We start from the raw sequence: 25886 nt of genomic DNA, 5'->3' as shown, positions 1-25886 counted from the left end.
TGGTGTGGGTGGTGAGTGACACTCTCCCCTTCAGTTATCTCCTGATAACTCCTCCCTTCAAGGACTGTGTGAACCAAGCCGGCCATGCCTTCTCTGGCTTCTACTGTCCCTTCTGTAAGACTGTAAAATAGGGCTGGAAGGTCTTTGGAATCTTAAGGAAAAAGAATGCTGTAATAATCCCCTTTCTCCTCTGAGCCAGCACACCTACTGCTAAGAACTTTGCTTCATATGAGCTTGCTCCGTCCAAGAAGTTTCCTCAAAGTGGCCCAGGAAGGCCTTCCTGGGAGAGGGTTGCAGGATCATGCGCTCAGAAAGCAGGAGGGGAGCATGATGGGTTTACTCCGCCCCTTCTGAGCCTGCAAACGTTCCCCTTAGGTTTTCTGCTGTGGGGGCAGGGGGTCAGGGGATACTGAAAGAGCTGCTGATGCAAAAGAAGAGAGAAGAGGAGAGGGGGGGGGGGGGAAAGGGAGGGGAGGGGAGAGGATGGGGGGAGGGGAGGGGAAGGGGAAAGGAGAGGGGAAGGGGAAGGGAAGAAGAAAAAGAAATAAAAGGCAATTAAAAGTGAATGTTCCTTGGGGTGCCTGGGGGGCTCAGTCGGTTGAGTGACCGACTCCAGCTCAGGTCACGATCTCACAGTTTGTGGGTTCGAGCCCCACATCGGGCTCTGTGCTGACAGCTCAGAGCCTGGAGCCTGCTTTGGATTCTGTGTCTCCCTCTCTCTCTGCCCCTCCCCCACTCATGCTCTGTCTCTCTCTCTCTCTCTGTCTCAGATATAAATAAACATTAAAAAAATTAAAAAAAAAAAGTGAATGTTCCAATGCAATTGGCCCAGAGTTCAGTGGACATGGGGAGGTGAGTGCCTGCTGGGAGACAGGGCTCAGAAATCAGAGAAGTCAGAGGAGGAGAGGCTGGTAAGGGGCAAGAGGGGTGAGGCAGTACACATCCCAGGGGACACAGAGATCAAAGCTCCTTCAATCTGGTAAGGATGGGGGGTGAAGGTTGAGGTCAGTCCCGTCTTCTGAAATCTGTGCTATGCTTGCCCTCTCCGTGTCTGGTGTTGAGCCCACCCCCTAGACAAGGGCTAAGACTTAGCTCGGTATGTGGAAGAGGGAAGAACACTGGAATGGGAGTCAGATAGGCCTGGATCCTACCCTGGCCCCATTGCTGCCTCCCTGTGTCCACTTCCAAGACTGTTTTCTTATCCCTAAAACAGAGGTAACAGTAGGACCTGTCTTTTGGTGTCATGATGTAATGGATACACAGTGCCCCGTACACAGTCAGAGCTCAGTGGTTGCTGGCTGCCCTCCACCCCCAAGTCTCAATTTCCCCATCTGGGTGACCTTGAGAAAATTACTTCCCTTCTTGCTTCATTCAGTCTTTTTCTATAAAATGGATGGGGCTTGGTACAGGGTCCTTCCAATGGTGACCTTTGCAGTTCTGGCCCCAGCAGCACACTGGGCACCTGCCTCAGGCTAAGTAAGGCTGAGGCAGATGCCCAGTGGAGGGGGCCCTGCTCCAGGAAACCCTGGAGGGCTGGCAGGGCTGGCAAACAGCAGCAGGTGTGAATAGAGTCGGGTCATAAAGACAGATAAGGACCCGGGGGTAAGGGGCAGAGGATGGGCTCAGGGTAGTATGAGGGAGGCAGGGGAGACATCCAAGGGACAATGGGGAGGCCCCTCCTGCCACTGCCCCCTTACCCCTGTGGGCTCGCAGGTGCCCAGTTTCATCCTCACAAAGCGTTTTGGGTTCCCTGCCCCCCTCGTGCTGGCTCATGCCCTCTTGTCCCTAGCAAAGCCCTTCCCTGTGTGGCTCCATCTCAACCGGCCACATTTCCCTAATCTCCCACAGCCCAGCTGGAGGCGCTCTAGGAGGCCCGCTCCATAGTTCCCTGACACTAAGGAAGATCCAATTTCCAGAAAAGGTGTCTGGCCATGACGGCCTCCCTCAGGGATGGGTCTTTCCACAAGAAGAAACACGAGCTGGGAGTCAGGAGACCTGGGATCCAGGGGGGTGTCCTGAGATCGCGCTGGGCCCCTGTCCACTCCTGGGAGACAGTAAGACACTACAATGTCTGAGGGCTGGTCCAGCTCTGAATTCCAAGAACTGGAGGGGAGAACCTCCTGGAAGTCTTCGTCTCTCTCTTGTTGGAGCCCCCTCAACCTCCCAGCCTATTTCAGTCCCCAGCCCTGCCACCTTCCTCTTCTTATTGTGTCTCCTGCCACCTTGAAGCCTCTTGTGACCCAATGCTGAGTGTGGCAGAGTCTGGGGCCTTTCAGCTGCCACGGAGACACCACCCACACCCACCCCAGCTGCTTGTCTCCCTCTGCTACCATTTGGGGGCAACCTTGACACATTCCTTCCTCAGAGCTGACCTGGTCCTTTTTTACCACAGAATCTGTGTTCCTCTGATTTGTCTCAAAGGACACAGGAAATAGTCTCTTCCCATCTCCGGAGTCTCACATTCTGGGAGAGGGGAGGGGAGGGGAGGGTCCAGGTTCTGGGCTGAATCATAATTTGTCCCCTAGAGAGATGAAAGGTCAGAGAGAGATTTAGGCCCTAGGAGGTGGGGTGGGGGGGTGCTCAGTAAAGGGGATGGGGCCTCACCAAAGAAGGGGCTCAGAGGAGTAGAAGAGGGCCTGGGCACTCAGCTCTTTCCAGGCCATTTGACCCTACCAACAGAGAGCCTTTTTCTCCACTCTTGCCACTAAACAAATAATTGTTAAAGGAACAGAACCGTCATAAAGTACACGCCCGTTCCTCTCCTCACTCTGTGCCCATCTGTCTTTATCGCCACTGGGACAGCCATGACCACCCAGGCACCAGGGCTGAGTCATTAGCCTTCAACCTGTACAGCTGGCCCCTGGCGTGAAGTCCCCTCACCCCCACCATCAGCTTGGCAGGTGGAGGTAGGAGGCTGGAGTCGTCAGGAGGGGAGATGAGGCAGGGCAGAGGGTCCTAAATTGAGGGAGGAGCCATTGGGGTGTGAGGGTAGACAAACACCCACCCTCATCTGGGTGGAGGAGACTCAGCCTGGGCCCTCCCCTTCCCCTTCCAGTCTGTGGGTGTCTTTAAAACTTCCAGGGGGACAACAGTTCTGGAAGGGTGCAGCAGAGGCAAAGGGCTTGCATGGGAGGTGGGCTGAGGTGATCATGGCCCGGCACAGACCTGCCTGGGACCGCGGGATGTGGCCAGGCCAGGGAAGGCAGGTTGCAGAGCAAGGTGCCAAGGTTAAGGATTTCTGAGGGTTTAACCTCCCGGGAGGCCCCAGTGTTCAGTGAGAGATGTGGGCTCAGTCAAGGTTGATCTGCCCAAGCCCCGCCTCTCCTCTGCTGACCAGGGACCACTGAGACCAGAGGCCCTCCCTTACAAGAGGTTTCCAGTCTCTCAGATTCTCCCTCTGTAGTGAGAGTTTTACCCAGCAGCTAAACTGATGCACCTGAAAGCAAACCTGACCTTTACTTTCCCCAACTCAAGTCCTTCCTGGTGCTCCCACTGCCCTCAGGATCATGCCCAGCTCCTCAGGGCTCTCTCCAGCCTCGCTCCAAGCCGCCCAGACACACTAACCTTCTTGCAGTTGGGCCATCCGGCAGACACATGTTCTTTCTTTCCTCTGAGCCTCTACACATGCAGTTCCATCTGCTTGCACATCCCTTCCTGCCTGCCTTGACCCAACTCAGCATCACCTCCTCCAGGAAGCCTTCTCTGATACTAATTCCATGGGGAACAGTTGTGAGAGATGCATGGGAGGTGATTCACTCATTGAATGGGGGAAGTGAGGAAGAGGGAGGTAGCTGGGACAGTTTGTGGACAAGCCACAAGGTACCCAGGGGATGGTTGTGCCACTTTTTGGTGGTGGAGAGAATAAACTCAGGTTGGGACTGGGTGCCTTTGACAACCTCGGGACATCCAGGGCAGGCTTCCAGGAGGACTTTGGGTATCTGGGGTCTGGAGCTCATAGAGTTGGGGCTGGAGAGTTATGGAGCCATGAGCACAGAGGAGGGAGTTTTGTGCAGAAAAGAAGAAAGGCTTCATCAGGTTCCTGGGGTGTGGGGTAGAGGGCAAAGCCAAGGCAGCCAGCCCCTGGTTGGGGCAGGGTTGGGGGAAGAGGGGTGTCAGGGGTCAGAGAGATGAAACTACAGCCTTTACTGACCAGCAACGGAGGGACCAGCGCCACCTTGTGGTTGCCTAGTAACCAGACGGTTCGAGGCCAAGTGGCTGGGTGGGTTCGACAACAGGGGATTGACTGAGGGTCACCTGCCTCCAGGTGGCCTGGCCCCTGCCTCCATGAAGACCCCGCCTTTATCAATTTAGTCTCCAGGACCATGGCTGCATTGCCCTCCTGCCACCCTAGATTCCTATTCCTTCCTGGGGTGATTGGCACAGTTGGACAGGGCAGAGCTGGGGCCTAGCACTCCCGGAGCCTAATAGCCCAGCGTGTGAGGGCTAGAAGGTGGGACACACCACTGGGTCTTGTAGATTTTGAACCAAGAGGCCAGGAGTGAATGGATCCAGTTCAGAATGTGGCGTGAACTTTACCAAGAAGCTCAACCTCTTAGTCCTCAATTTCTCTAGAGGCCGTGACCTCCTAATCAGGAGGCTTGTAGGCCACCTCCTCTCTTTTCCTCATCTGGCCTTTGCTTGGCTCCCCTTAGTGACCCCACATGCACACACTGGAGTCCCAGCCCCCCAAGGCTTCTCTTCTCTTCAGGCCAGGCAGTTCCTACAAACACAATTAAGTGGAGGCAGCGTGAGGGATGAGGAACCCAGGACAATTAATCCTCAGGGAGTGACAGTTGGTGAAAAATCAGGCACTTAATTCAGCAGGAAGAGCTAGAGGCGGGTTGTGGGGGTAGGGTGGTATGTGTAGTGAGGGCAGAGAGAGACTCATTCTTCCTACATCACCTACCCCCACCCGCTGCCCCTCCATCACACCTACACCCATTCATACCAATCCCGTTGGAAACTCACATCCCCTCAGGTCTTTAGGAAGGTTCAAACACACCAGCCAGTTAGGAGTATGGGCTCTGGTGCCAATTGCCTGGGTTCAAATCCTGACTCTACCACTTATTAACCATGGGATCTTGGATAGGTTCCTAACTCCCAGTGCCTTAGTGTCTCTGCCTGAAAATGGAAATGATGATAATATTTAATTGATAGGATTGTTGGGAATTCTAAGTCAATCTCTATGAGTTGCTTGGATGGTGCATGGCACGTAGGGAATGGAGGGTACTTTAGTTACGACGATTACCTCTGGAGTCCTCCCTCCTGTGCTTAGTGCTGAAAGTTGCTCTAGAATGTTCCCCCCCCTTCTTTTAATTAAAGTATGGTTGACATGCAGTGTAACACTAGTTTCAGGTGTATAGAATGGCTTTCCTGAGGATTGAGTTGGTTAGGGTTCTCCTCTTCCCCACACTCTTTCTCCCTGGGAGGCTCAGAGAGGTAGGCCACTTGCCCAAGGTTAAGTAGTGGCCACAGCAGGATTTAAAAGAGGCAGCCTTTTAAAGTAAAGCTCTGAGCCCTTGCTTTACTTGCCCTGGGGGACCTGCACGGGGCCCCAGGGTACTTTCACATACCCACCAGCAAAGAGGCACCAGAGGCCAGACTGTGGCTGCCTGCCTCTTCCACATGACAGGTCAGGGTTCCTATCTCTTTTATTTGTGTCCTCCTCATGTCCGCCCTATGGCCGGTCAGCTTGTCTAGATCCTTGCAGATGTGCAGAGTCCAGCCTGCTGTGTATCCCCAGGTTGGGGCCTGCACCTTTTTGATCCAGGGACTGAGAGGTAGGATCACATACATCCTCTTTTCAGAGAGGCTGTGATCTCCCGGAAGCGGTTGGGCTGCAATGGACTGGGCCCCTCGGACCTGCCGGGGAAGCCGTTGGCCAGACTGATGGCCCCACTGGCTCCTGATACCCAAGGTAAGGACTGGGAACTGGGCAGGGGCAGGGAGGGACCGTGCCCCTGCTCCCCAGATCCCATCTGTCTTCTATCCCTGTCTTCATCTCTCTGTCTCCTTTTTCCTCTTGCTCTGTGTCTTCGGCAATCCCCTCATCTAATTCTCTCTCTATTGTGCTACTAACTTCTCTGAGCCTCGATTTTCTGATCTATAAAATGGGGATGAGAGAACCTACCTTGAGGGGGTGTTTTGAGGAGGAGCAAATGAGATAACGCATGTTAAAGGCCGGGCACATACTAGGGCTCAGTGGCCAGTGGCCGCAGTGGTCACGTGCTTGTGTCTCATGCTAGATGGGCTGTGTTGTTGTCATGCTTTCTCTGTCACTGTCTCTATTTTTCTTTCTCTTCCTCTCCACACCCCCTGTCCGCCATGTCTCTCTGCCTCGTGTCTCAGTCTCTCTAGGTCTGTGTCCTCTGTCTCGATGTGGAAAGTGCACAAGACTGGGAGTCAGGAGACCTGACTTGCTGTGTGATCTTGGGCAAGTCACTTCCCCTTTCTGGACCTCAGTTTCCCAATCTGTAAAATAGGGGTGCTCAGCCTTACCTGCCTCCTGCTCTCTCAGGGTTGCTGGGGGTGGTCACAGGAGAGTTGTAACATGAGGGGGCTTCCTTCCATGCAGGGGACATTGCTGTGGTTGTTCTGTTGCCGCCTCAGGACCCCCCATCTCTCTGGGTCTCTGGGTCTTTCTGTGTCTCTGTCCCGGCCTCTCTGTCTGTGTCTTTGTCTCCCCCACCCTGGGGCTTGGCTCCATATCTCTGAGCCTCATTGGCCCCACAGGACCACCTCATTGCCCTCTCCCCCTCAGTGCTGGTCATGCCGCTGGTGGACAAGGAGGCTGGGGCTGTGGCAGCCGTCATCTTGGTAAGAACAGTGTGGGGTGGGATGGGGGAGTGGAGACCAAGGGAGGGATAGCGGATGGAGCCTGTCTAGGGTGTGTGTGTGTGTGTGTGTGTGTGTGTGTGTTACAGCAAGCTGGGCTGGAGTTGAGGAAATGGGGTCTAGGAGGAGTCTGGCTTCTCCCACACCCCAGCACTCTGCCCTACCTTGAATGGGCAGGACGCAGTCACTGGCCCAGTCAGCAACTTCCAGAGACATGTGCAAGTCCCTTTTGCACTTCTCAGCCCCATGGAGCTGTTGGTGCAACCCTGACCTTACTTCCTCTTTGGCATCCTCCCGGCTGGGTTGGGGGCCAAGAGCTTTGTCCACAGAGGGCCTGAAAGACACTGAGGAATGATGGATGGACATGGCCCTGACAAGTAGAGATAGTATGAGAAGTTCAGTCAGATTCCGGTGGCCAGAGCTCAGGAGCAGGGGCGGGGGAGGCCCACCCGGAGGGTCTGCCTGGGAAGGCATCCAGCCCCATGGCTGACCAGGGCGGGCTTCCTGGAGAGGGAGATGGAGGGGGAAGGGGCTTTTGTGGGAAGTGGGGATGCCCGGCCTGGGCAGGGGGGCGGGGTTGGGGGGGTGCAGTCAGGCAGAGAACCCAGGCCGAGACGCCCCCTGCCCTCTGCTGCCCCCTGGCGGAGCTCATCGGGTTTCTGCTCCACCGGCAGGGTTTGGCTGACCCTGGTGGGGCTGGTTCAGCCTCCCTTTCCTGCTCTCCCATACGGGAGGTGGGCATTCAAAATCATTGTCCTGTCCTAGAAACCGAGGTTTAGCCCCCCCAATTCGCCACTATTGGGGGTCCGCTTCCACCGCACCACCTCAATAAGGCACAGACTAGGGGGCGTGGGCAGATGAAGAGTGGGTCATCCTGAGCCCGTGGGACTCCTCCAGAGCTCATTAAAACGGAATTAAAGGTTTCTGAGGCGCCTGACCTTTCCTGAGCTACTGGCGGGGGAGGGCGGTGGGAGTGGGGGGGCGGCCGCGGTGGGGTCAGGAGAGGAGAGGAAGGAAGGAGTGCTTGGCTTGGTCTCCTAGAAGCCCCATCTGCCTGACTGAGGAAGCTGCCGGCCCCTCGGTTTCTCCGGCAAGCTGCTCCCCCACCCCCAGCTTCTGTTCCCGCAGGGGATGGATCTGCTGTTGGCACAGAGTTCTCAGCACCGCTTCCCTCCCTCTTTTGGTCCCAATCTGTGCCAGAGCTGGTGGCTTGGAAGAGGACCAGGGCCAGGGGCAATGTGCAGAGGTGGGCAGCGGGAGGTGGTGGTAATTCGTTCCCCACTTCTGTGGAGGGAGAAGAGTCTGGGGGTCCCTGAGAAGGATCTCCTATGGAGGGGCTGGGTCAGAAGGGCAGCAACTCCAGCAAGAGGAGGACATTTGGAGTTTGCTCATCTTACGGGCAGGAGGATGGCTGCCATGACCACTGCTCACCTTGGCTCAGGTTGAGCTGGGAGTCCAGGCTTCTGCTTTCTCCTGGGGGGGGGGGGAAGGGGAAGGCCAGTGTGTATGTGTGTGTTGTGTGCTGGGGAGGCAGAGGGGCCACATTAAATTTAATTCACCCTAGCAAAAACCCTGCTCTAGGTATCCCAGCTGGGTGTAGGGAGGGTGGCAGAAAGAGGAGTGAGACCCATTTCTGCCTTCTAGAAGCTCAGTCTGGGGGAAGGCAGGTACAGCCTCAGGCTACAACTGGCCAAATGGAATAAATGCTGCCAGCAGGTGCTCCAGGGGTAGAGGCTGGGGCAACAAGGGGTGCCTCGTGGTGGAGGCAGCATTTGAGTGGGGCTTTGGGGAGTAGGGGGGAGGTTGACAGGCAGAGAAGACTAGAAAGGGTATCCTAAGAGGAGGGAACAGCATGAGCCGAGGCAGGGTGGGGAGCAGGGTGGTTGGAAAAAGAGCTCGATCCAGGTGAGGCTGAGGTGTGGAGTGTGTGCTGTTGAGCAAGATGTTACCTGGGGCTTTGGCTGTTAGGAGGAGTTCCTGACAACTGTCTGCCCACCTCCTCAAATACCCTGGGCAGTGAAGAGTTTGTGGTTTTTTTAGGAGCTCTTGACAGGTGTTTAGATTATTCACAGTCCACCTCTACTCCAAGCCTGTGCCTTCCAACTCAGGTAGAAATGAACTTCCCCAGGACACCCCTCTCCCCGACACATACACATCTGATGTGGATCTCACGTCCTTCGAGAGGCAGCCCAGGCAGCCACAGCCCTCCTAACTGCTACCAGATCCTCAGGGCAGAGGGTACAAAGGGTAAAAGGAGTGCCACAAGGCAGATATTTTGGGAGGGCTGACTCACCAGCTACTTCCTCCACAAGCCCCATTCCCCTCTAGGAGTCTTTGTTTGCTCTTGGTATCCATTTACCCGTCCTTCCAGCTGTCCTTCCATCCACCCATCCATGCATCCATCAATGGAAGACATATTTCTTTTTTTTTTTTAATTTTTTTTAATGTTTATTTTATTATTTTTGAGACAGAGAGAGACAGAGCCTGAACGGGGGAGGGGCAGAGAGAGAGGGAGACACAGAATCGGAAGCAGGCTCCAGGCTCTGAGCCATCAGCCCAGAGCCTGATGCGGGGCTCGAACTCACGGACCGGACCGCGAGATCGTGACCTGAGCCGAAGTCGGACGCTTAACCGACTGAGCCACCCAGGCGCCCCTGGAAGACATATTTCTTGAGCACCGCCAGGCATTGTGTGCTATAGGTGCTGCAAACAGCAGTGACTGACCCCTGCTTTCACAGACCGTACAGTCTGGAGGGGTTGGGAGACAGACCTCAAACAAGTGAGCGAAATAAGGATAGAATTAGAAATGATGGCGAATGCTAGCAAGGAAACAGGGAGCCCTGCAATATTGGAGCCTGATGGAGAAACGGTCAATGGAGGGCTCTCTGAGGAATATGCCAGCCAGGTGCCGGCTGCCTGGCTGAGTCCTGGGCCTCTGCACCCTGTAGTTCAAGGTGCTTTGATTGCAGATTCTTCGTGTGGAAAGAGTCTTTAGCTCTATTTTTCAGTTCTGGGATAATAAGTCCCAGGAGTGGGCAGCCCTTGGTCTCTAGCATTTGATGTGTGATTTATGCCCATTCTTCTCTTCAGCTGTGCCAGTCACACCAGCTCCTTACGTGAGGATGAGGTGTTCGTGCAATTAGCCATGTTGAACTTCGTGTGGGTGAGGGTTATAGGGGCTGTGCTGGGCTCTCAACCCTCTCCACAGCCCCAGTGCCCACTCCTGAGTGTTCCACTGGACCCCAGACACATTCCCTAACTAACAAGAAAGAGTAGTTTGCAAGTGTGTGTTCCTGTTGGTGAGCAAAAAGCCACGTGTGGATGTTGGTGATTGTGTGTTTGCAAGTGGGGGGCCAGAAGTGTGTGCGTGGCTCTTGGGTGTGTGGACCCAAGTATCCTGTGTACAGGTGCGCATGTGCATGTATGGATGGTGTAGATGCTGTGAGTGTGCGTGTGCGGATGTCTTTGAGTCTGGGACTGTACTCTGTGTGCGCATGTGTGCACACACGCCTGAGTATCTCCATGGCAAAGCGAGTGTATGGGCAGTGCGGAGGGTTTTCATGAGACTGTGTATGTGGGCTTGTGCACATGCTGGGTGGGGATGGGCTGAGGCAGCCCAGGAGCGTGTGCTGGGTGGGTGGGGTCCAGTGGGTGGGGGTGGGCTCTGCGATTCCTTCCTTTTCTCCAGCCCTCCTGAAGCTCTCCTTCAGTCTACCAGCTCTGTATTGATTGGCACCAGGCTGTATTGCCAACCCAGGAACTAGTTGTGCCCACAGCCCTGCGGTGGGGGGGGGGGGGGAGGTCCCAGTCTTCCCTTTTCCTGAGAAATGGGTCAAGGCAGAAGGACAAAAAGGATAGCACAGTAAAATACCAACATGTTTATGTAAGCATACACAAATGAATCATGCCCTCAGTCTCTTTCAACTCCCTGTCCTATGGGAGTCATAGATGGCACTTCATCCAGAGCTTAGCCTTCAATACCATTTTTGGTCCACAGATGCTAAAGTCTGCCCCATGGGTCCCCAGTACAATTAAGCTAAAGTCCAATTCCTTAGGCTTGCATTCAAGACTCTTCCCCCTGCAGCACCATGGACCCCACCCCGGCCCTGGTCCTCATATCCCCAGCCCACCTACCAGCCAGGACTGCCAGGACAGCCCCTGCCTGCAGTGTCCCCCCTCTTCAGGCCCCCCATTTCCTCCTCATACTTCAGTGCCAGTTCTGGAAGCCTCCCAGATGCTCTCCCCCTCTGAGTTCCCACAAGCCTTCGGTTCTCACCCACACAGTCTGCCCTCTCCTACTTCCTCAGGTATGAGGTTCTGCACCCCTCCAATTGTATCCCCCACTCCACCCCGCCCCGCCAGACTGTGAGCTTTCTGAGAACCTGCTGGGCTCCTCCTCTCCATCTGCTCCAGGCAGGGTACCTAGAGCAGAGGCAAGGCGGGCAGGGGCTGCCGAGTGGGGAGCTGAGGATGAAGGAGGGACCCCATGCAGGCACTGTGGGGAGCCCTGCAGGTGGTGAGCTGCCCTGAGTCAGCACAGGAAGCTGGTGACAAGGTGGGGAGCCTGGCTGGCAGGGCCTGCAGTGGGGCCCCAGACTACCACCTCTCTCTCTCTCTCTCTCTCTCTCTCACTCTCTCTCTCTCTCATTGTCTCTCTGTCTCTGTCTCTCATTTTTCTTACAAACTGCCCAAACAGGGGTGGCGGGAAGGGCCTTCACAGAGATAAGATGGGCTGAGGATATTCCTGGTGACTGACACAGGGAAGTTGGAGAGGGACAGGCTGGTGGAGGTTGGGGGATGGGAGGGGTGAGAGTGGATCCAAAGAGGGGAAGGTATAGGCAGAGGAGGGGAGGGAGTAGGTGGTGCTGTCCCAACTCTGCCACTTCCTGCCGTGTAACCTTGGCCAAGGCAATTCCACCTTTCTGGGCCTTGCTTTATATGCAGGGTAGAAGCTTGCCTTGTGGGCTAGTGAGAGAATCACATGGAAGGCAAGCACTTTCTTTCTCCTTTCATTCATTCACCCATCTTCCTCTCAAGTTCTTTAGGCACAGCAGGTGCATCCTAAATGTTGAACCTCTTCCCTTACTTCAGACTTTGGGGTGGCTCAAACCCCAACTCAGAAAAGGTGGAGCTGGAGGCTGAGACTAATACCACTGATTCCATAATCAGGGCTTAAGGTTTCTATGGGCTGAGAGATGGAAGAGGGTCCAAGGTAACCCCCTTCCTCACTAAACACCTGGACTGTGTTGTTGATGGGACAGTGACTGAAAAGGCAGAGATCAGAAAAGTTCTATTTCTTTGGGTTAGCCCCAGAAGGCTTCCTGGAGGAAGGAGGAGCTATCTGCTTGGTCAGAAGGATGGGCTTCTCATTGAGGCCCACAGACTGGAGTGTGTATGTGTTGGTGGGGACAAGCGTGTGCTGGGCATGAGGAGGGCACTCTGGCAGAGACAGGAGGCTAGGGGAGGTCACAGCTGGTCCCCCTCTCATATTCCTCCAGGTGCACTGTGGCCAGCTGAGTGACAGTGAAGAGTGGAGCCTGCAAGCCGTGGAGAAGCATGTGAGTGAGGGTAGGGCTGAGGTAGGATGGGGGCTGCTGAAGGCCCTCATCATAGCCGGTGGGGAGATGATCTGGCCAGGGAGCTGGACAAGCAGTGCAGCATCTTTGGGCTGTATGACCTTGAGCAAGTCACTTAACCTCTCTGAACCTCAGTTTCACATCTGAAAATGAGGATAAGGATAGCACTGACCTGCTTATGGTACCGGTGAGATGAGGCAACACAAACACCTTGTCAATACTTAGGAAAGACCATGCCCTTCACGATAATGAGGCTCTTTCCTGGGATTTTACTCCCGTGAGTGCTAGAGACACTGAGAAATCTGACCCTGCCCTGTCTTGTAAGAGCCTGGGGGCAGGCGGGGGAGACAACCCAGTACTTAGCTGTTCAAGGGCGGAAGGATGCTCCTGGGGCAGTGGGAGCCCACAGGCAGGGTGGAGCGCTGAGGGCTGCGTTGTTTGGGACCGGGATGGGGGTGGTGGGCTCGCCGGGAGGGAGAACGGTTTGAGCAAGGGCGAGGGTGCCAACGCGGTGTGTGCGGTGAGGGTGGGACGAGTGACTCGCTGACCGCCCTGCTCGTCCCAGGCTCTGGTGGCCCTGCGAAGGGTGCAGGCTCTGCAGCCCCGGGGGCCTGGCGCCGCCTCGGCAGCAGTCCGGAACCCCCCGGCGGGGGTGGCGAACCCCCCGGCGGGGGTGGCGGGAGACCAGAAGGGCGGTGTGGCTCACACCGACCAGGACCAAAAGATCCTGCAGCTGTGCGGTAAGGACCCCGCCCAGCGGGTCTAACCTGGAAGGGAGGGGCCTCTTGGAGGGGGTGCGGTCTGGGTTGGGGAGCCAGGTGGCAACTGGAAGGGAGGTCCATGGGCTGGGTGGGCAGGTGGAGCACCTCTGGGGAAGTCTGTGAGCCTTCTCTCTGACCGGCGCGTCGCCACTGCAGGGGAACTCTACGACCTGGATGCCTCGTCCCTCCAGCTCAAAGTCCTCCAATACGTGAGTGCCCGTGCCTCTCCCCCTGTGATCCTCCAGGGACCTAGGTCCCAGTGAGCCCTCCTTCTCAATTCAGATTCCGACGCCCTGCCCCTCCTCTCTCCTCCTTCTACCTGAGGAGCCTCAGAGAGGCGAGAGCTGGGGAGTGGGGGTGGCCCTAGATCCGCCGTCAGCCCCTCTCGGTCCCTGCATTTCAGCTGCAGCAGGAGACCCAGGCATCCCGCTGCTGCCTCCTGCTGGTGTCCGAGGATAACCTCCAGCTTTCCTGCAAGGTGAGGGCCCAGGTCCACTATGGGGCTGGGCGGGGGGACTCAGGTCTCCGAGGGGAACAGCCTTGCCCACCCTTTAACTGCCCCCACCCCCACCCCCGCTCTGCCGCTCAGGTCATCGGAGATAAAGTGCTGGAGGAAGAAACCAGCTTTCCGGTGAGTCTTGCAACCGTCCTCTGTATTGGATTCTGTGGGAGCAGTTAAGGCCAGCTACGCACTCCAGGGATCTGCCCAGAGAGACTGGGGTCTCTACTAGAATCTCTTGGAATCTGATGGAATTATCTGGATCTTGGGATCTATTAAGAAATCTTATGAGAGGTCACGATCTTTCATGAACAGGATCCATTAGGAGTGCTCTCTTACAATCTATAGAAAGGCTTACTTGGGGCCAGTTCACTTCTCTTGGAACATTTCTGGATTTGGCTCTCTCAGGATCTTTGAAATCAATGAGAATCCTTGGGGTTTGCTTTTCTCATTCCTAATTAGGGAAGACCCTAAAGTCATCCAAAGGGGATTCTAGTCAAGAGCAGACCCTCACCCCACCCCACCCTCCACCCCCGCCCCCCAGTGTTGACTCTACCCACCATTTGGACTTACTGAAGAAGGTGTCTGGAAGGTCTGGAAACTTCCAGACTTGGGAGGGGGGTTGAGTCTGAGGTCACCTGACCTTAGAACTAGGCCCTGGCTCAGCCTCTCTTCACTCTCCAGTTGACGACAGGACGCCTGGGCCAGGTGGTGGAAGATAAGAAGTCTATCCAGCTGAAGGATCTCACCTCTGTAAGCCATGGCCTGGCTGGACCAGGGGAGGAGGCAAAGGGACAGGGTCTCTGGGACAAGGCAGCCTGGGAATGGCGGAAACAAGCCCCAGGGACCTTCTCCCAACCCATACCCATGTCCTAGGGTTTCCCATCTCACAGAGGTCCCTTAGAACTGCCTGTTGCAGAGTGTGGTGGAGGGCTAGGGGAGGGAAGCATGGTCCCTCCCTCCTTCCCTGCCCTGACACACCTCCCCCTTTGCAGGAGGATGTACAACAGCTGCAAAGCATGTTGGGCTGTGAGCTGCAGGCGATGCTCTGCGTTCCTGTCATCAGCCGGGCCACTGACCAGGTGGTGGCCTTGGCCTGCGCCTTCAACAAGCTCGGAGGAGACTTGTGAGTCTTGGTGGGGTGAAGTGGATCAGAAGCTGAAAGACTGGGCAGGGTTCTCTACTAGGGTAACAGGGAAGGGCACCAGGCAGGGGATACTGCCCCAGCAGTGGTGGGTCAAATGGTTCGTTGCTGCAAGAGACTATGGGATTGTGAAGGTGCCAGACCCTTGCAGCTGCTGGCTGGGGCGCAGGTAATTGTTGACTCTCCATCACCCATTTTGGCTTATTTAAAATCATGTTGAGGTCCAAATGAGTTCCCCTTCTGCCTGCCCACTTCCCCCAGTTTGGGCTATCCCCTGCTAGAGTACTGGTCTTTCCCCCACTTGCCATCACCCTGTTTTGGCTTTTCTGCTGGGAATTGGCTGATGGAGGGGTGGTAAGTTCTGGGATGGGTGAACTCCTTGGGACCCGCAGAGCATGAATCACACTGTGGGCAAGGGCTAAAGGGAATAGGCTGGGGGGCTGGGCTAAGCTAAGGGGCTTTAGAGACACTGATAGGGCAACTATAAGAATCATTTGAAACGGAGGGGCAGGGCAGAGTCAGGTAAAGAGGCTTGGGAAGCATTTTTGCAAGAACTGAGGTCAGATTGGGGTCTAAAAGTAGTCTCACAAATAGATTTGGTGTTCTACTCCAACTCATTACTTGGTGGTAGCTGCCTGAAACAGTGGGTTGAGAATGAATATTAGTTTAGTGAGAAACAATGCTGTGATTGATTAGCCATGTCTATCCTGGGTGCAGGTTCAGTATGTGAATGCTGCCAGAGTTGGTCCAGATGGTCTAGCAGTTTGTGCCTGGATCATATAGGGAGGGAGAAGCAGGCAGGTGAGGGGTGGGTCCTGATTCTGGGATGCAGAGAGATACTGACAAAGAGCTTGGCCCCTGGGGCTGAAGCAAGCAGACTGGGTTTGAGGGCCTAGAGGTCCTGCAGAAAGTGGAGACCGGGATATTGGGACTATAGAGATGTCAGAAGCACAGGGACAGAGTCTGCATAGGTGGGGCAGAGATATAAAAGTCATAGGCCTGAGTAGCAGGACCCACCAGCACAGAGCTCTGTAGGCAGTTGGACAGGCCTGGGGAAGTGAAGACAGAGATGAAGTAGAACTCACTGAGGCAGGGAGGATGTGGATCTGTGTCATCTGTGGTTGGTATCCTAGCGGTGGGAGCATTTACACCATTCAATAAACACAAGTTGGGCACCTACTGTATCCAGCCCTGCATTGGTCAGGTGGCCCCGGAAAGGCCTTTGGGGAGGGGAGTACAGAGGGAAGGGGCTCATTAGGGGCTGCTGTCTGTGAGACTGGGTTCTGAGATGGCCCTAAACCTGGAGGAAAGGTGGTGTCAGAAGGGAAATGAGATGGGGCCTTGGTGACAACTTTGTGGCCATCTCTGGGTCCCACATATTTCAGGGAGTGAGTGCTGAATGATTGCATGAGCCAAGGTGGGGTTCAGCTCAGAGCAGTGACTGCAGACAAGCTGCCTGGAGCCCAGAGAACGGGGACTCCAGAGTCCCTTGAGCTGGGCGTGTGATGAGGCTGGTGGCCAGGGCAGAGGTAGAGTATAGTTAAAACATTCAGCAAACACCTCCCATATAACTCCCTGGTACCAGGCTCTGCACTGGGTGGTACAGTCATGGTCCCTGCCTTCAAGACTTGGAGTTTATTTTCAGGGCCAAGAGGGAGGATGGTGGGAACGGTATTCTAGGCAGAGAGAACAGTGTGGGGAAAAGCGTGAAGGTGTGAAAGAGACTGAGGTTTTCTCAGAATGAGGAGGATCTTAGTATGGCTTAGTATGAGAGATACCCATAGATTAGGGGAGAGAGGTGAGTGGGACCAGACTGAGGGGCCTCAAATGTCATGGTAGGGAAGGGGGAGACAGACACAGGCTGGTAGGGAAGGTGGGGAGACAGACACAGGCTGGTGGGGATGGGGATGTAGACCCAAATCATTGGGCAACAAGCATGAGTGGGGGATATCCTGGCAGAGGAGCACTGAGACCAGCCATAAAATGGGAAGAAGCCTAGGCAGGGAAATCTGGGGACAGAGAGAAGGTCAAGATCTTTGAGGTGTGTTCCCTGCTCCCCCTCACTCCGAAGACCCCCACATGGAGAGGCTAACCCATCTCCCCAGAGCAGGTCCTGCCCCAACTTGGTCCATCCGGCCCCACAAAACTCCCTAGTGATGAGTCATTTGGTGGCCAGATTGAATAACCTCAAAAAGGATTTGGGGCTATCTTTTCAGCTGAGAGCTAGCTGTCTGAGTAAGGTGGGCACTACCCTCCTCACAAACACCTCAGGATTTATGGAGGCACCAGATCAGGGCCTGCAGACTCAGGGTGAGTAGGACAGTGGCAGGAGCTGGACAAGACAGGGTACTTCGTGAGGCCAGAAGGGCCCCTGGGAAGAGCAGGAGAGTATCCACCTCTGGCCTGGGCAAGTCTCTAGTCCGAGAGAAGAGACCCAGCCTCAGTCTGGATAAATCTGAAGTCAGAGGATAGAGACATGGCTCTGGCTTCAATCAACAATAGTCTGAGGAGGATTAGAGTCCTCCCCTCAGGGAGCCCCAAGTCTGAGGGGGAAGCTGGCCCAGCTGCCTGTGCAGGGAACAGCCCCAGTAGAGGGGAGTGATGGTTAGCTACTGCGTCTCTGAGTGGGCTTCCTGGAGAAATGGAAGTAAGGAGAAACAGGGAGAAATCCATTGTCCACTGCCTCTCCAGTGACCTCTGCCCTCTGCCCCAGGTTCACGGACCAGGATGAGCATGTGATCCAGCACTGCTTCCACTACACTAGCACGGTGCTCACCAGCACCCTGGCCTTCCAGAAAGAGCAAAAGCTCAAGTGTGAGTGCCAGGTGAGTGACCTTCTAGGAGCCACTCTGGGGAAGGGGTCGCCCAGCTCTCAGCCCCAGAGCATCATCCATAAGGGAAAAGCCCATGTCTTTCTGGACCCATGGCAGGAAGGTTACCTAGTGCCCTGGAGGCTTCTTAAAGAGGGATGTCGGTGGGTCCTCAGGACAGCGCCGCTGGCTGCAGGCACTGTATGTGACCGTCCTCTAGTGTTCAACTTGGGTACTACAGCAACATCTGGGCAGCTAGAGCAGTGGTGAATGAGCATCTGAGATTCAAGATTACTGTGCACCTTCACTGGGGCTATACTTCCACTCCTTCACTTGGTAGCCAAATGATATAACTAGACTGTGCCAGTCCCCAGCCTGTCCAGAGAGCCCTAAAGGGGGCATGAGAAGACCCTGGAGCTGTTGGAAGCAGGGGGATGGAAGGTGTGACCTCTGCAATGTGAACCCCTATGATTTTCATCTCCTCCATTCCAGGCTCTTCTCCAAGTGGCAAAGAACCTCTTCACTCACCTGGGTGAGTGAACTGGCCTCCATGCCTGGCTGTGGGTGGGAGCGGGGACTGGCATTTTGGGGAAGAGAGGTGGCAGGGCTTGGCCTCGGCATTCTAGCCTGGTCTCACCAATGCCCTCCATACTTCTCCCTCCCACAGATGATGTCTCTGTCCTGCTCCAGGAGATCATCACAGAGGCCAGAAACCTCAGCAATGCTGAGATGTAAGTCAGTCTACCCTAGGGTAAGGTGAGAGAGGCCCCAGTCCTGGGTCCTCATCCCCTTCCTTCTTCGCTTCTTTTTTCCCCTCCACTGCCTTCTTGCGGGACCCTATCATGTTTTGTGTGATCCTTTATTTCATGCCTGTGACCCTCACTAATAACGTTCAATGATAGCAGGGGCAGGGCTCACTTTGTTGGCCCTGGGTCCCCAGCTCTTAACACAGTGCCTGGCACATAGTAGGCACTACAAGAAAAAAAATCATTGGGATTAACTAATGTCTGGAGTCAGCCAGCCCTCAGGAGGGTCTCTCATAACGGATAGCACCTTTCAGGCTTCAGAAATCTAGGCTTTGCCTAAAGTCGTGAGAAGTGGGGGTGGTGGGAGAGGGCTGTCAGGGTCCTGTGGACCGTGGCTGTCTCCCCACAGCTGCTCCGTGTTCCTGCTGGATCAGAATGAGCTGGTGGCCAAGGTGTTCGACGGGGGCGTGGTGGATGACGAGGTGAGGCACGGGCGCGCGGAGGGAGTGTGTGGCCGTAGTCCTGGGGGCCGGGAGTCCACAAGGCGCCCAAGGAGGAGGAAGCGGGACAGTCCATGGTCCGTTCTGTGGCCGGCCGCTGACTTCCTCTCTACTCCATCACTGCCCTGGCAGAGCTACGAGATCCGCATCCCGGCTGACCAGGGCATTGCGGGCCACGTGGCAACCACCGGCCAGATCCTGAACATCCCGGACGCGTACGCGCATCCGCTTTTCTACCGTGGTGTGGACGACAGCACCGGCTTCCGCACGCGCAACATCCTCTGCTTCCCCATCAAGAACGAGAACCAGGGTGCGAGCTCCGGGCAGCTCCGGGAAGTGGGGCGGGCTCGGGCGGGGGCGGGGCCTGAGCAGGATGGGGCGGAGCCGAGCGGAGGGTCGGCGACCCTTCCCCACCGCCTTAGCGTCCGGAAGCAGAAAGGACAGGACGGGACTACCCTGGCTGGGACGTCCCTTGAGGACACCCTGGGAGGGCGGACGCCGCCGGACACATCCAGCAGCCGGTCCTAGCCCCTCTCCGGCCCCCAGAGGTCATCGGTGTGGCCGAGCTGGTGAACAAGATTAACGGACCATGGTTCAGCAAGTTCGACGAGGACTTGGCAACCGCCTTCTCCATCTACTGTGGCATCAGCATAGCCCATGTGAGTGGGGAAAGGGCAGGGTCCGTGCAGGACCCTCTGTTCACCTTCACATTGGCTGTGTCCAGACGGGCACTGTGAGTCTGAGCTCTGTTGCTCGGTTGCTGTGCAGCCTTCAGTTCCTGCTGGTCACCTCTAGCCTCAGATTCCCATCTGAAAATTGGGGATACTATTTCCTATCTTGCCAAGTTAGCCTCCTGGGATCAGGGGGAAACCCCAATTGTCATTAATACCCACCCTCTTTGCCAAGCAGCCTCAACCCAAGCCCCTGATCAGCTTCTTTTTGGGAAATGTTGGGTCTCATTGTCCAGAGTTGGCTCTGAGCCAGGAATCCAACCACTAGGTTCCTGAGGCTAACCCATTCCTTGCATCTCTGTCTCTGCTGTGGGACTCAGGCTCCATGACTGAAGACTGGGGCAGGCTCAGGAGGGGGTGCAAAGTGCCGGATCAAATGCTAAGAGGACCTGGGGAGGAGGGGCAAGGGGGGAAGGTATGGGTGAAAGTCGGAGGGGTGTCCCTACTCTGGCTGGAGCTTGAAAGCTTGAACTAGAGCCAGCATGGGATAGGAACGGGGCGGGGGGGGGGGGCGCTATATGATCCTTTTGTCCCAGTCCTGGGCATTCTGAGATTTCATAGCCACCTAGTTTGAGCCCCACCTTTCCCTCTCTCTCCTAGTCCCTCCTATACAAGAAAGTGAATGAGGCCCAGTATCGCAGCCACCTAGCCAACGAGATGATGATGTACCACATGAAGGTGAGGCCTGCACGGAGCTTCTGTCCTTCTTCTCAGGATCCCAGGGTCCCCTGCAGCCCACCTATTTCTTCCCTGCCTCCCAGTTCCTCGGGGGCCCAGGACCAGCCTGGGTTTTCTGATCACCCTTTCCTGAAGATAAGAAGATAGATTCAAAGCAATGCCTGGCCTCCTGCTCTCCTCTGGGGCAGCCTCTTCCAAGCAGTTTCCGGTTCAGCTCCAAGGCTGGCAGCAGGACCCATCCCGGGGAGGAATTTGGTTTGGCCAGGTGTTCCCCATATCCGGTGATGACTCCCAACTTGAGAATTACTGAAGGCTAGGAAGCTTACTCAGGGCCCTTCCCACAGCTCGCCTACATTCAGTGGTCATGCACGCCTCCATAGTCTGCTGATAATCTGTCTCATTCCCAGACCCTGTTTCAGAAAAGCTGTCCTGGGCTTTAGTTTAGAGTGTGTGGTGGTCATTTTCCTCTTCCCTGTGTCCAAACCAAAAGGTCCCAGACTCTGTGGATAGGGTCAAAGCTGTGATAGGAAGGATTAAGGTTAGACTCTGGGATGTTACCCCTGAAAGAAAGAATCCTCAAGTTAGTGTCTATGAAAGGCTGGCATTGTTTGCTGGTGTCCCGAAGTGGTGTTTCTCTGTCTTTGCTGAGGACAGGCTGTCACAGACGAGGGGTGTCACAGGCGAGGAGGCACAGTAGATGGGCTGTACCACAGTGGTCTCCTGCCAGTGATACCCCATGGATTGGAGTATCCATGCCCTGCCGTGGGTGCATTCTGGGCCAGGGCGCTCCCTCCCACTGTGGGATTTTGAGGGTGAGGACACTGGATGGGGGTGGAGGCCATCTTCTAATACTCTGGTTGCTCCCCTCTAGGTCTCTGATGATGAATACACCAAACTTCTCCATGATGGGATCCAGCCTGTGGCTGCCATTGACTCCAACTTTGCCAGTTTCACCTATACCCCTCGCTCTCTGCCCGAGGATGACACTTCCATGGTGAGCTGGCCCTCCCCCCATTTGACTGCATAGGTGGAGGGTGTACAGCCAGAGATTTAAGTTAGATGTGGATAGGAACTTCCTGGCAAGACAGAGTCATCACCAAAGGCTAGAGAGCCTCCCTCAGAGATGGAGTGGGCATGTGGTCTGCCGGTGTGGGCCACAGGGCCTGCCCAGGGCTCGTGGCTGGACTGGGTGATCGCCAAGGGCTGCTCCAGAACCCACAATGCCTGGGGCACGTGGCCTCAGGGTTGGCACCTCCCTCCCTAGCTTTCTAAGATTTTGTGTGAGTTTGGTTCCAAGAGTTCTTCGGTCCCCTGTTTCTAAAAGTTCATGGATCCGAGAATGCTTGTCTCTACCGTTTTATGGTTCTCCAGTTCAGATCTAAAGTTCTAAGATTCCAAAAGTTTGGAAGCTTCAAGAAGGGGCAAGGCAGGGGACCCATTTTGAAACGGACAGTCCCTCTGAATCCTCCCTTTTACTCTCTCCAGGCCATCCTGAGCATGCTGCAGGACATGAATTTCATCAATAACTACAAAATTGACTGCCCAACTCTGGCCCGGTGTGTGCCCCAGCCCTCCCCTCCACGTGCAGGCAGCCCTGGTCTTTGCCTCCCTCTGTCCTCTACTCTCACATCCATTGCCCCAGCATTCTGGGAAGGGGTCTCTGTGGACGACTAGGAGTGGCCCAGTCTGTGGGAGTGGAGAGGATCCGTGAGTGAGAGGCAATTCACAGACACTGGGACCATGAGTAAAGGGAAGGAATGGGGCAAGGCACAGCCTGAAGGGCTTGCTGGAAGAGGAGAGCCTGAGGCCCCTCTGCTGCCCTCTCCCCTCCGCCAGGTTCTGTTTGATGGTGAAGAAGGGCTATCGGGATCCCCCCTACCACAACTGGATGCATGCCTTTTCTGTCTCCCACTTCTGCTACCTGCTCTACAAGAATCTGGAGCTTACCAACTACCTCGAGTGAGTGTCTGCACTGACCCCCAAGTCTGGCAGCTGTTACAGTCCCCTGCTTTGGGATAGGGGAGGCACCTAAGGATGACAGGCACTTTACATACACCACCTCCCACGATCCTCTTAACGGTTCTGAGGAAGGCTACATTGCCCCATTTTCCAGGTGGGACTTGCTCACAGTCACATGTCCCATACTCATGGAGCAGTGAGCCTGTCAAACTCCAAACCAGGGCTGCTTTCCCAGAAGGGGACCCGGGTGTCCCCGGCTCCTGTCTGGTGGCTCCTGGACATCTCATGCAGCTGTTCTTCCTCTGGATGTGTGGAAGGGGCCTGATCTCCCTCTCCCCTCTGCCTCCCAACCAGGGACATCGAGATCTTCGCCTTGTTTATTTCCTGCATGTGTCATGACCTGGACCACAGAGGCACAAACAATTCCTTCCAGGTGGCCTCGGTAAGATTCTGCCCTCCTCAGAGTGGGCACCCTCCTCAGGGCATCTGGGAGTCTCATTCCTCCAGCCTGAGGAGAGATGGGAGCTCGTGGGACCGGGAGCCGGTTTGGAGATGGGAGGAGGCTCTCCAAGGCTTTGCCTGGGCTCTGAGATGGGGGAATGGTGAGGGCAGGGAGGACAGGGCAATGCCTAGCCTAATATGGCAGGCACTTGCATCTGGATGTAAGGAGTAATGGAGATTTCCCGGGATTTTCCAGAAATCTGTGCTGGCTGCTCTCTACAGCTCCGAGGGCTCTGTCATGGAGGTACCACCATTCTGCCCAATATCCCTGTGCCCATCATCCTCTTAAGGCTGATGACTTACATAGTTAGACCATGACCCAGCTCCTCCTGTTCCCAAGCCGTGCTCTCCAGACAGGCTGTGAGAGCTGTAGCCATACCCCAGGGCATGTCGGGCTCATTTTGCTGGATGGGCTCGGAGGGGTGCAGGTGTGGATGGGGATGTGGGTCAGCCTGAAGGTCCTGCCCGAGCCCAGGTTTGCACAGGGAGAACTTGTATTTAGCATGTCTCTCTTGGCATATCTGGGAACACCCTGTTCTACCCCCACTCCACCAGGCCTGGGATGGCTCCACCTCCCGTCACACCCAGTTTTGCCTTAGGTTGTTTGAATTGTGTCTGCCCACCCCAGGATGGGAACCTCTTGGGGCAGGGACAAAATCTGAGATCTCTCTGAATTCCTTGCACTTGGCATGGGGTCTGGCACAGAATAGGAGCCAAACCTGGGACAAGGTCACCTTGCCCCCTGCTGCCCCCTACAACATCCCTCTGGAGACTGCCCCTGCTTGCATACCCCTGGGAGATGAGGGGCTCACTCCCTCCCACGAGGCCTTGTGGCAGCCCCACTTCTGCCCTCTGCGTTCTGTGCTCAGCCTGCTCCTTCTCTCAATGACAGCCCTTCAGCATCTGGAGACACGAGCCTTGCCCTCACCTCATCACTGCCTTTCTTTGTCAGCAAACAAATGTTTGCTGCATGAATTAGTGTCTAGGACTCCAATGGATCATTTCAGAATCATTCCGGTTTGAGAAGTCCTCAGAGCTTGCCTTGTCATGTCCCTTCATGTGACAGCTGAGGGATCTGAAGCTCAGAGCCTGCGAGGACTTGCCCGGGGTCACACAGAGGGCTGAAACAGAACCCAGAAAGGGAACTAGGACCTCCGACTCCCCGTTTCTGCCTGCTCTGCTCACCTTGGGGGCTGGGGCTGCACCGGTCCTGCTCCCTCTCTTGGCATCAGTGGTCAGCAGAGCCCCCGGCCCCAGCTGAGCCCCCGGCCCCAGCTGAGCCCCCATCATTCCTCTCCCCACAGAGGCACCACTTCGCTCAGGCCATCGCCATCCTCAACACCCATGGTTGCAACATCTTTGACCACTTCTCCCGGAAGGTGATGGGGCCAGGGTTGGGGGTGAGGGAGTGGGAGCCCAGAGCTGGCCTGAGGCAGGAGAAGGAGCCGAGGGAGTGGGTGGGGGCGTCTGGCAGGAGGCCCTGACATCTCCTCGCTCCCCTGCCCACCCTGGCCCAGGACTATCAGCGTATGCTGGACCTGATGCGGGACATCATCTTGGCCACCGATCTGGCCCACCACCTCCGCATCTTCAAGGACCTCCAGAAGATGGCCGAAGGTGCCTGTCTTTAACCCTAGACCTTGGGGTTGGGAAAGGACCACCAAGAGGGGGATGTGCTGAGAGACCTACTCTCTCCAGCATCAACCCACCAAACCCAGGCAGATGCAGCACCGACCCTTCGGCTCCCACCCAGGGTGCCGAATTTCATGGACCACATAGGTGGGCCCTGGGGCCTTGCCCTCAGAGAGAGGGGGTGGGGCCTCCTCTCCCTGACCACACGCTCTCCCCAACAGTGGGTTATGACCGAACGAACAAGCAACACCATAGCCTCCTCCTCTGCCTCCTTATGACCTCCTGTGACCTCTCTGACCAGACCAAGGGCTGGAAGACTACGAGGAAGATCGCAGTAAGTGTTGCCCCTCCCTGGGAGGGTGCAGGCTGCACATCCTGCCAAGTTCTGTGTGGCTCCTGCATCTTGCTCACCCTCTCTGTGCTGAGCTCAGCCTGGCTATATTTTGGGGAGACAGAAACCTAGACCACCTCAGGGTGACAGATGGGGAGATTAGAAAGGGGCATGGACTCACCAGGGGTCACACAGCAAGTCAGTGGCTGGCGGAAGGTGGGCCAGAACCCAGCCACTCCTCCCGATCTGGGCCAACCCCCTGTCAAACTGGGGATGGTGCGGACAGACCCTGAAGGAGGGCTGAGGGATGCCTCAGTTTGCCAGTTTGGGAATGGGCTGTAGAGGAGCTCAGGTGGACGGATTCCACACACAAGTTGTGATGAGAGTGTTGGCCTTTCAGGAGCTGATCTACAAAGAGTTCTTCTCCCAGGGAGACTTGGTAAGTGGGGAGTGACTGCTGGTGTCAGGTTGTGGGGAGAGGGATCCTGGGCTGGGGCCGGGAGGGGCTGGGTTAGCTTCATCCTGGTACCTGATGGAGGGAGGAGGGGACCAGGCCTGATGACTCAACTGCCCGCAGGAGAAAGCCATGGGCAACAGACCGATGGAGATGATGGACCGGGAGAAGGCCTACATCCCTGAGCTGCAGATCAGCTTTATGGAGCATATCGCGATGCCTATTTACAAGTGAGAGAGCTCAGGGGGTCTGCTGGGGGTAGGGGGGACAGGGCTGGCTGTGGCAGTCACAGCAGATGCAGGTGCTATCTCCTATGGGCCCATAAACGGGCCCTTCGCTTCATGTTCTCCTTGAGCATCCAGTCCTATGCCTCACACTCTCGTGGAAGTTCTTCCTGTGGTAGAGCCCTAATCCTTCTTGCTACTCACAGTCTGATTTGTGACCCTGTCCATGTCCGTTTGCACCCCCAGGCTGCTGCAGGACCTGTTCCCCAAGGCTGCAGAGCTATATGAACGTGTGGCCTCTAACCGTGAGCACTGGACCAAAGTGTCTCACAAATTCACCATCCGCGGCCTCCCGAGCAACAACTCGCTGGACTTCCTGGATGAGGAGTACGAGGTGCCTCAGCTGGATGGCACTGGGGCCCCTGTCAATGGCTGTTTCAGCCTTGATGCTGAGTGAGCCCCCCCCCCCCCAGGACCCTTCCCTGCCCAGGCCTCCTCTCACAGCC

At 55.9% G+C, this 25886-nt stretch overlaps 1 protein-coding gene across 1 annotated transcript in view; it reads left to right on the top strand.

Annotated features, from left to right (window-relative positions):
* LOC125918201 (cGMP-dependent 3',5'-cyclic phosphodiesterase) overlaps positions 1-25880 on the top strand; it is a 31437-nt gene extending 5557 nt beyond the window's left edge. The window contains exons 3-29 of the mRNA XM_049624234.1: positions 5808-5917; positions 6761-6816; positions 12333-12392; positions 12976-13150; positions 13328-13380; positions 13575-13649; positions 13761-13802; positions 14355-14423; positions 14666-14796; positions 17528-17639; positions 18117-18156; positions 18292-18355; positions 18780-18852; positions 19003-19180; positions 19417-19529; positions 20202-20279; positions 21151-21273; positions 21765-21835; positions 22116-22238; positions 22593-22680; positions 22936-22983; positions 24044-24118; positions 24257-24356; positions 24593-24705; positions 25103-25141; positions 25280-25386; positions 25627-25880. Coding sequence (XP_049480191.1) covers positions 5808-5917; positions 6761-6816; positions 12333-12392; positions 12976-13150; positions 13328-13380; positions 13575-13649; positions 13761-13802; positions 14355-14423; positions 14666-14796; positions 17528-17639; positions 18117-18156; positions 18292-18355; positions 18780-18852; positions 19003-19180; positions 19417-19529; positions 20202-20279; positions 21151-21273; positions 21765-21835; positions 22116-22238; positions 22593-22680; positions 22936-22983; positions 24044-24118; positions 24257-24356; positions 24593-24705; positions 25103-25141; positions 25280-25386; positions 25627-25837 — 2527 coding nt within the window. The 3' untranslated portion in view covers positions 25838-25880. The remainder of the gene's footprint in view (positions 1-5807; positions 5918-6760; positions 6817-12332; positions 12393-12975; positions 13151-13327; positions 13381-13574; positions 13650-13760; positions 13803-14354; positions 14424-14665; positions 14797-17527; positions 17640-18116; positions 18157-18291; positions 18356-18779; positions 18853-19002; positions 19181-19416; positions 19530-20201; positions 20280-21150; positions 21274-21764; positions 21836-22115; positions 22239-22592; positions 22681-22935; positions 22984-24043; positions 24119-24256; positions 24357-24592; positions 24706-25102; positions 25142-25279; positions 25387-25626) is intronic.
* The last annotated feature ends 6 nt before the right edge of the window (positions 25881-25886 follow it).

Source organism: Panthera uncia, unplaced genomic scaffold, assembly GCF_023721935.1.
Source record: "Panthera uncia isolate 11264 unplaced genomic scaffold, Puncia_PCG_1.0 HiC_scaffold_543, whole genome shotgun sequence".
NCBI lineage: Eukaryota > Metazoa > Chordata > Mammalia > Carnivora > Felidae > Panthera > Panthera uncia.
The sequence above is the reverse complement of the archived record's forward strand: the minus strand, read 5'-3'. Positions and strand labels throughout refer to the sequence as shown.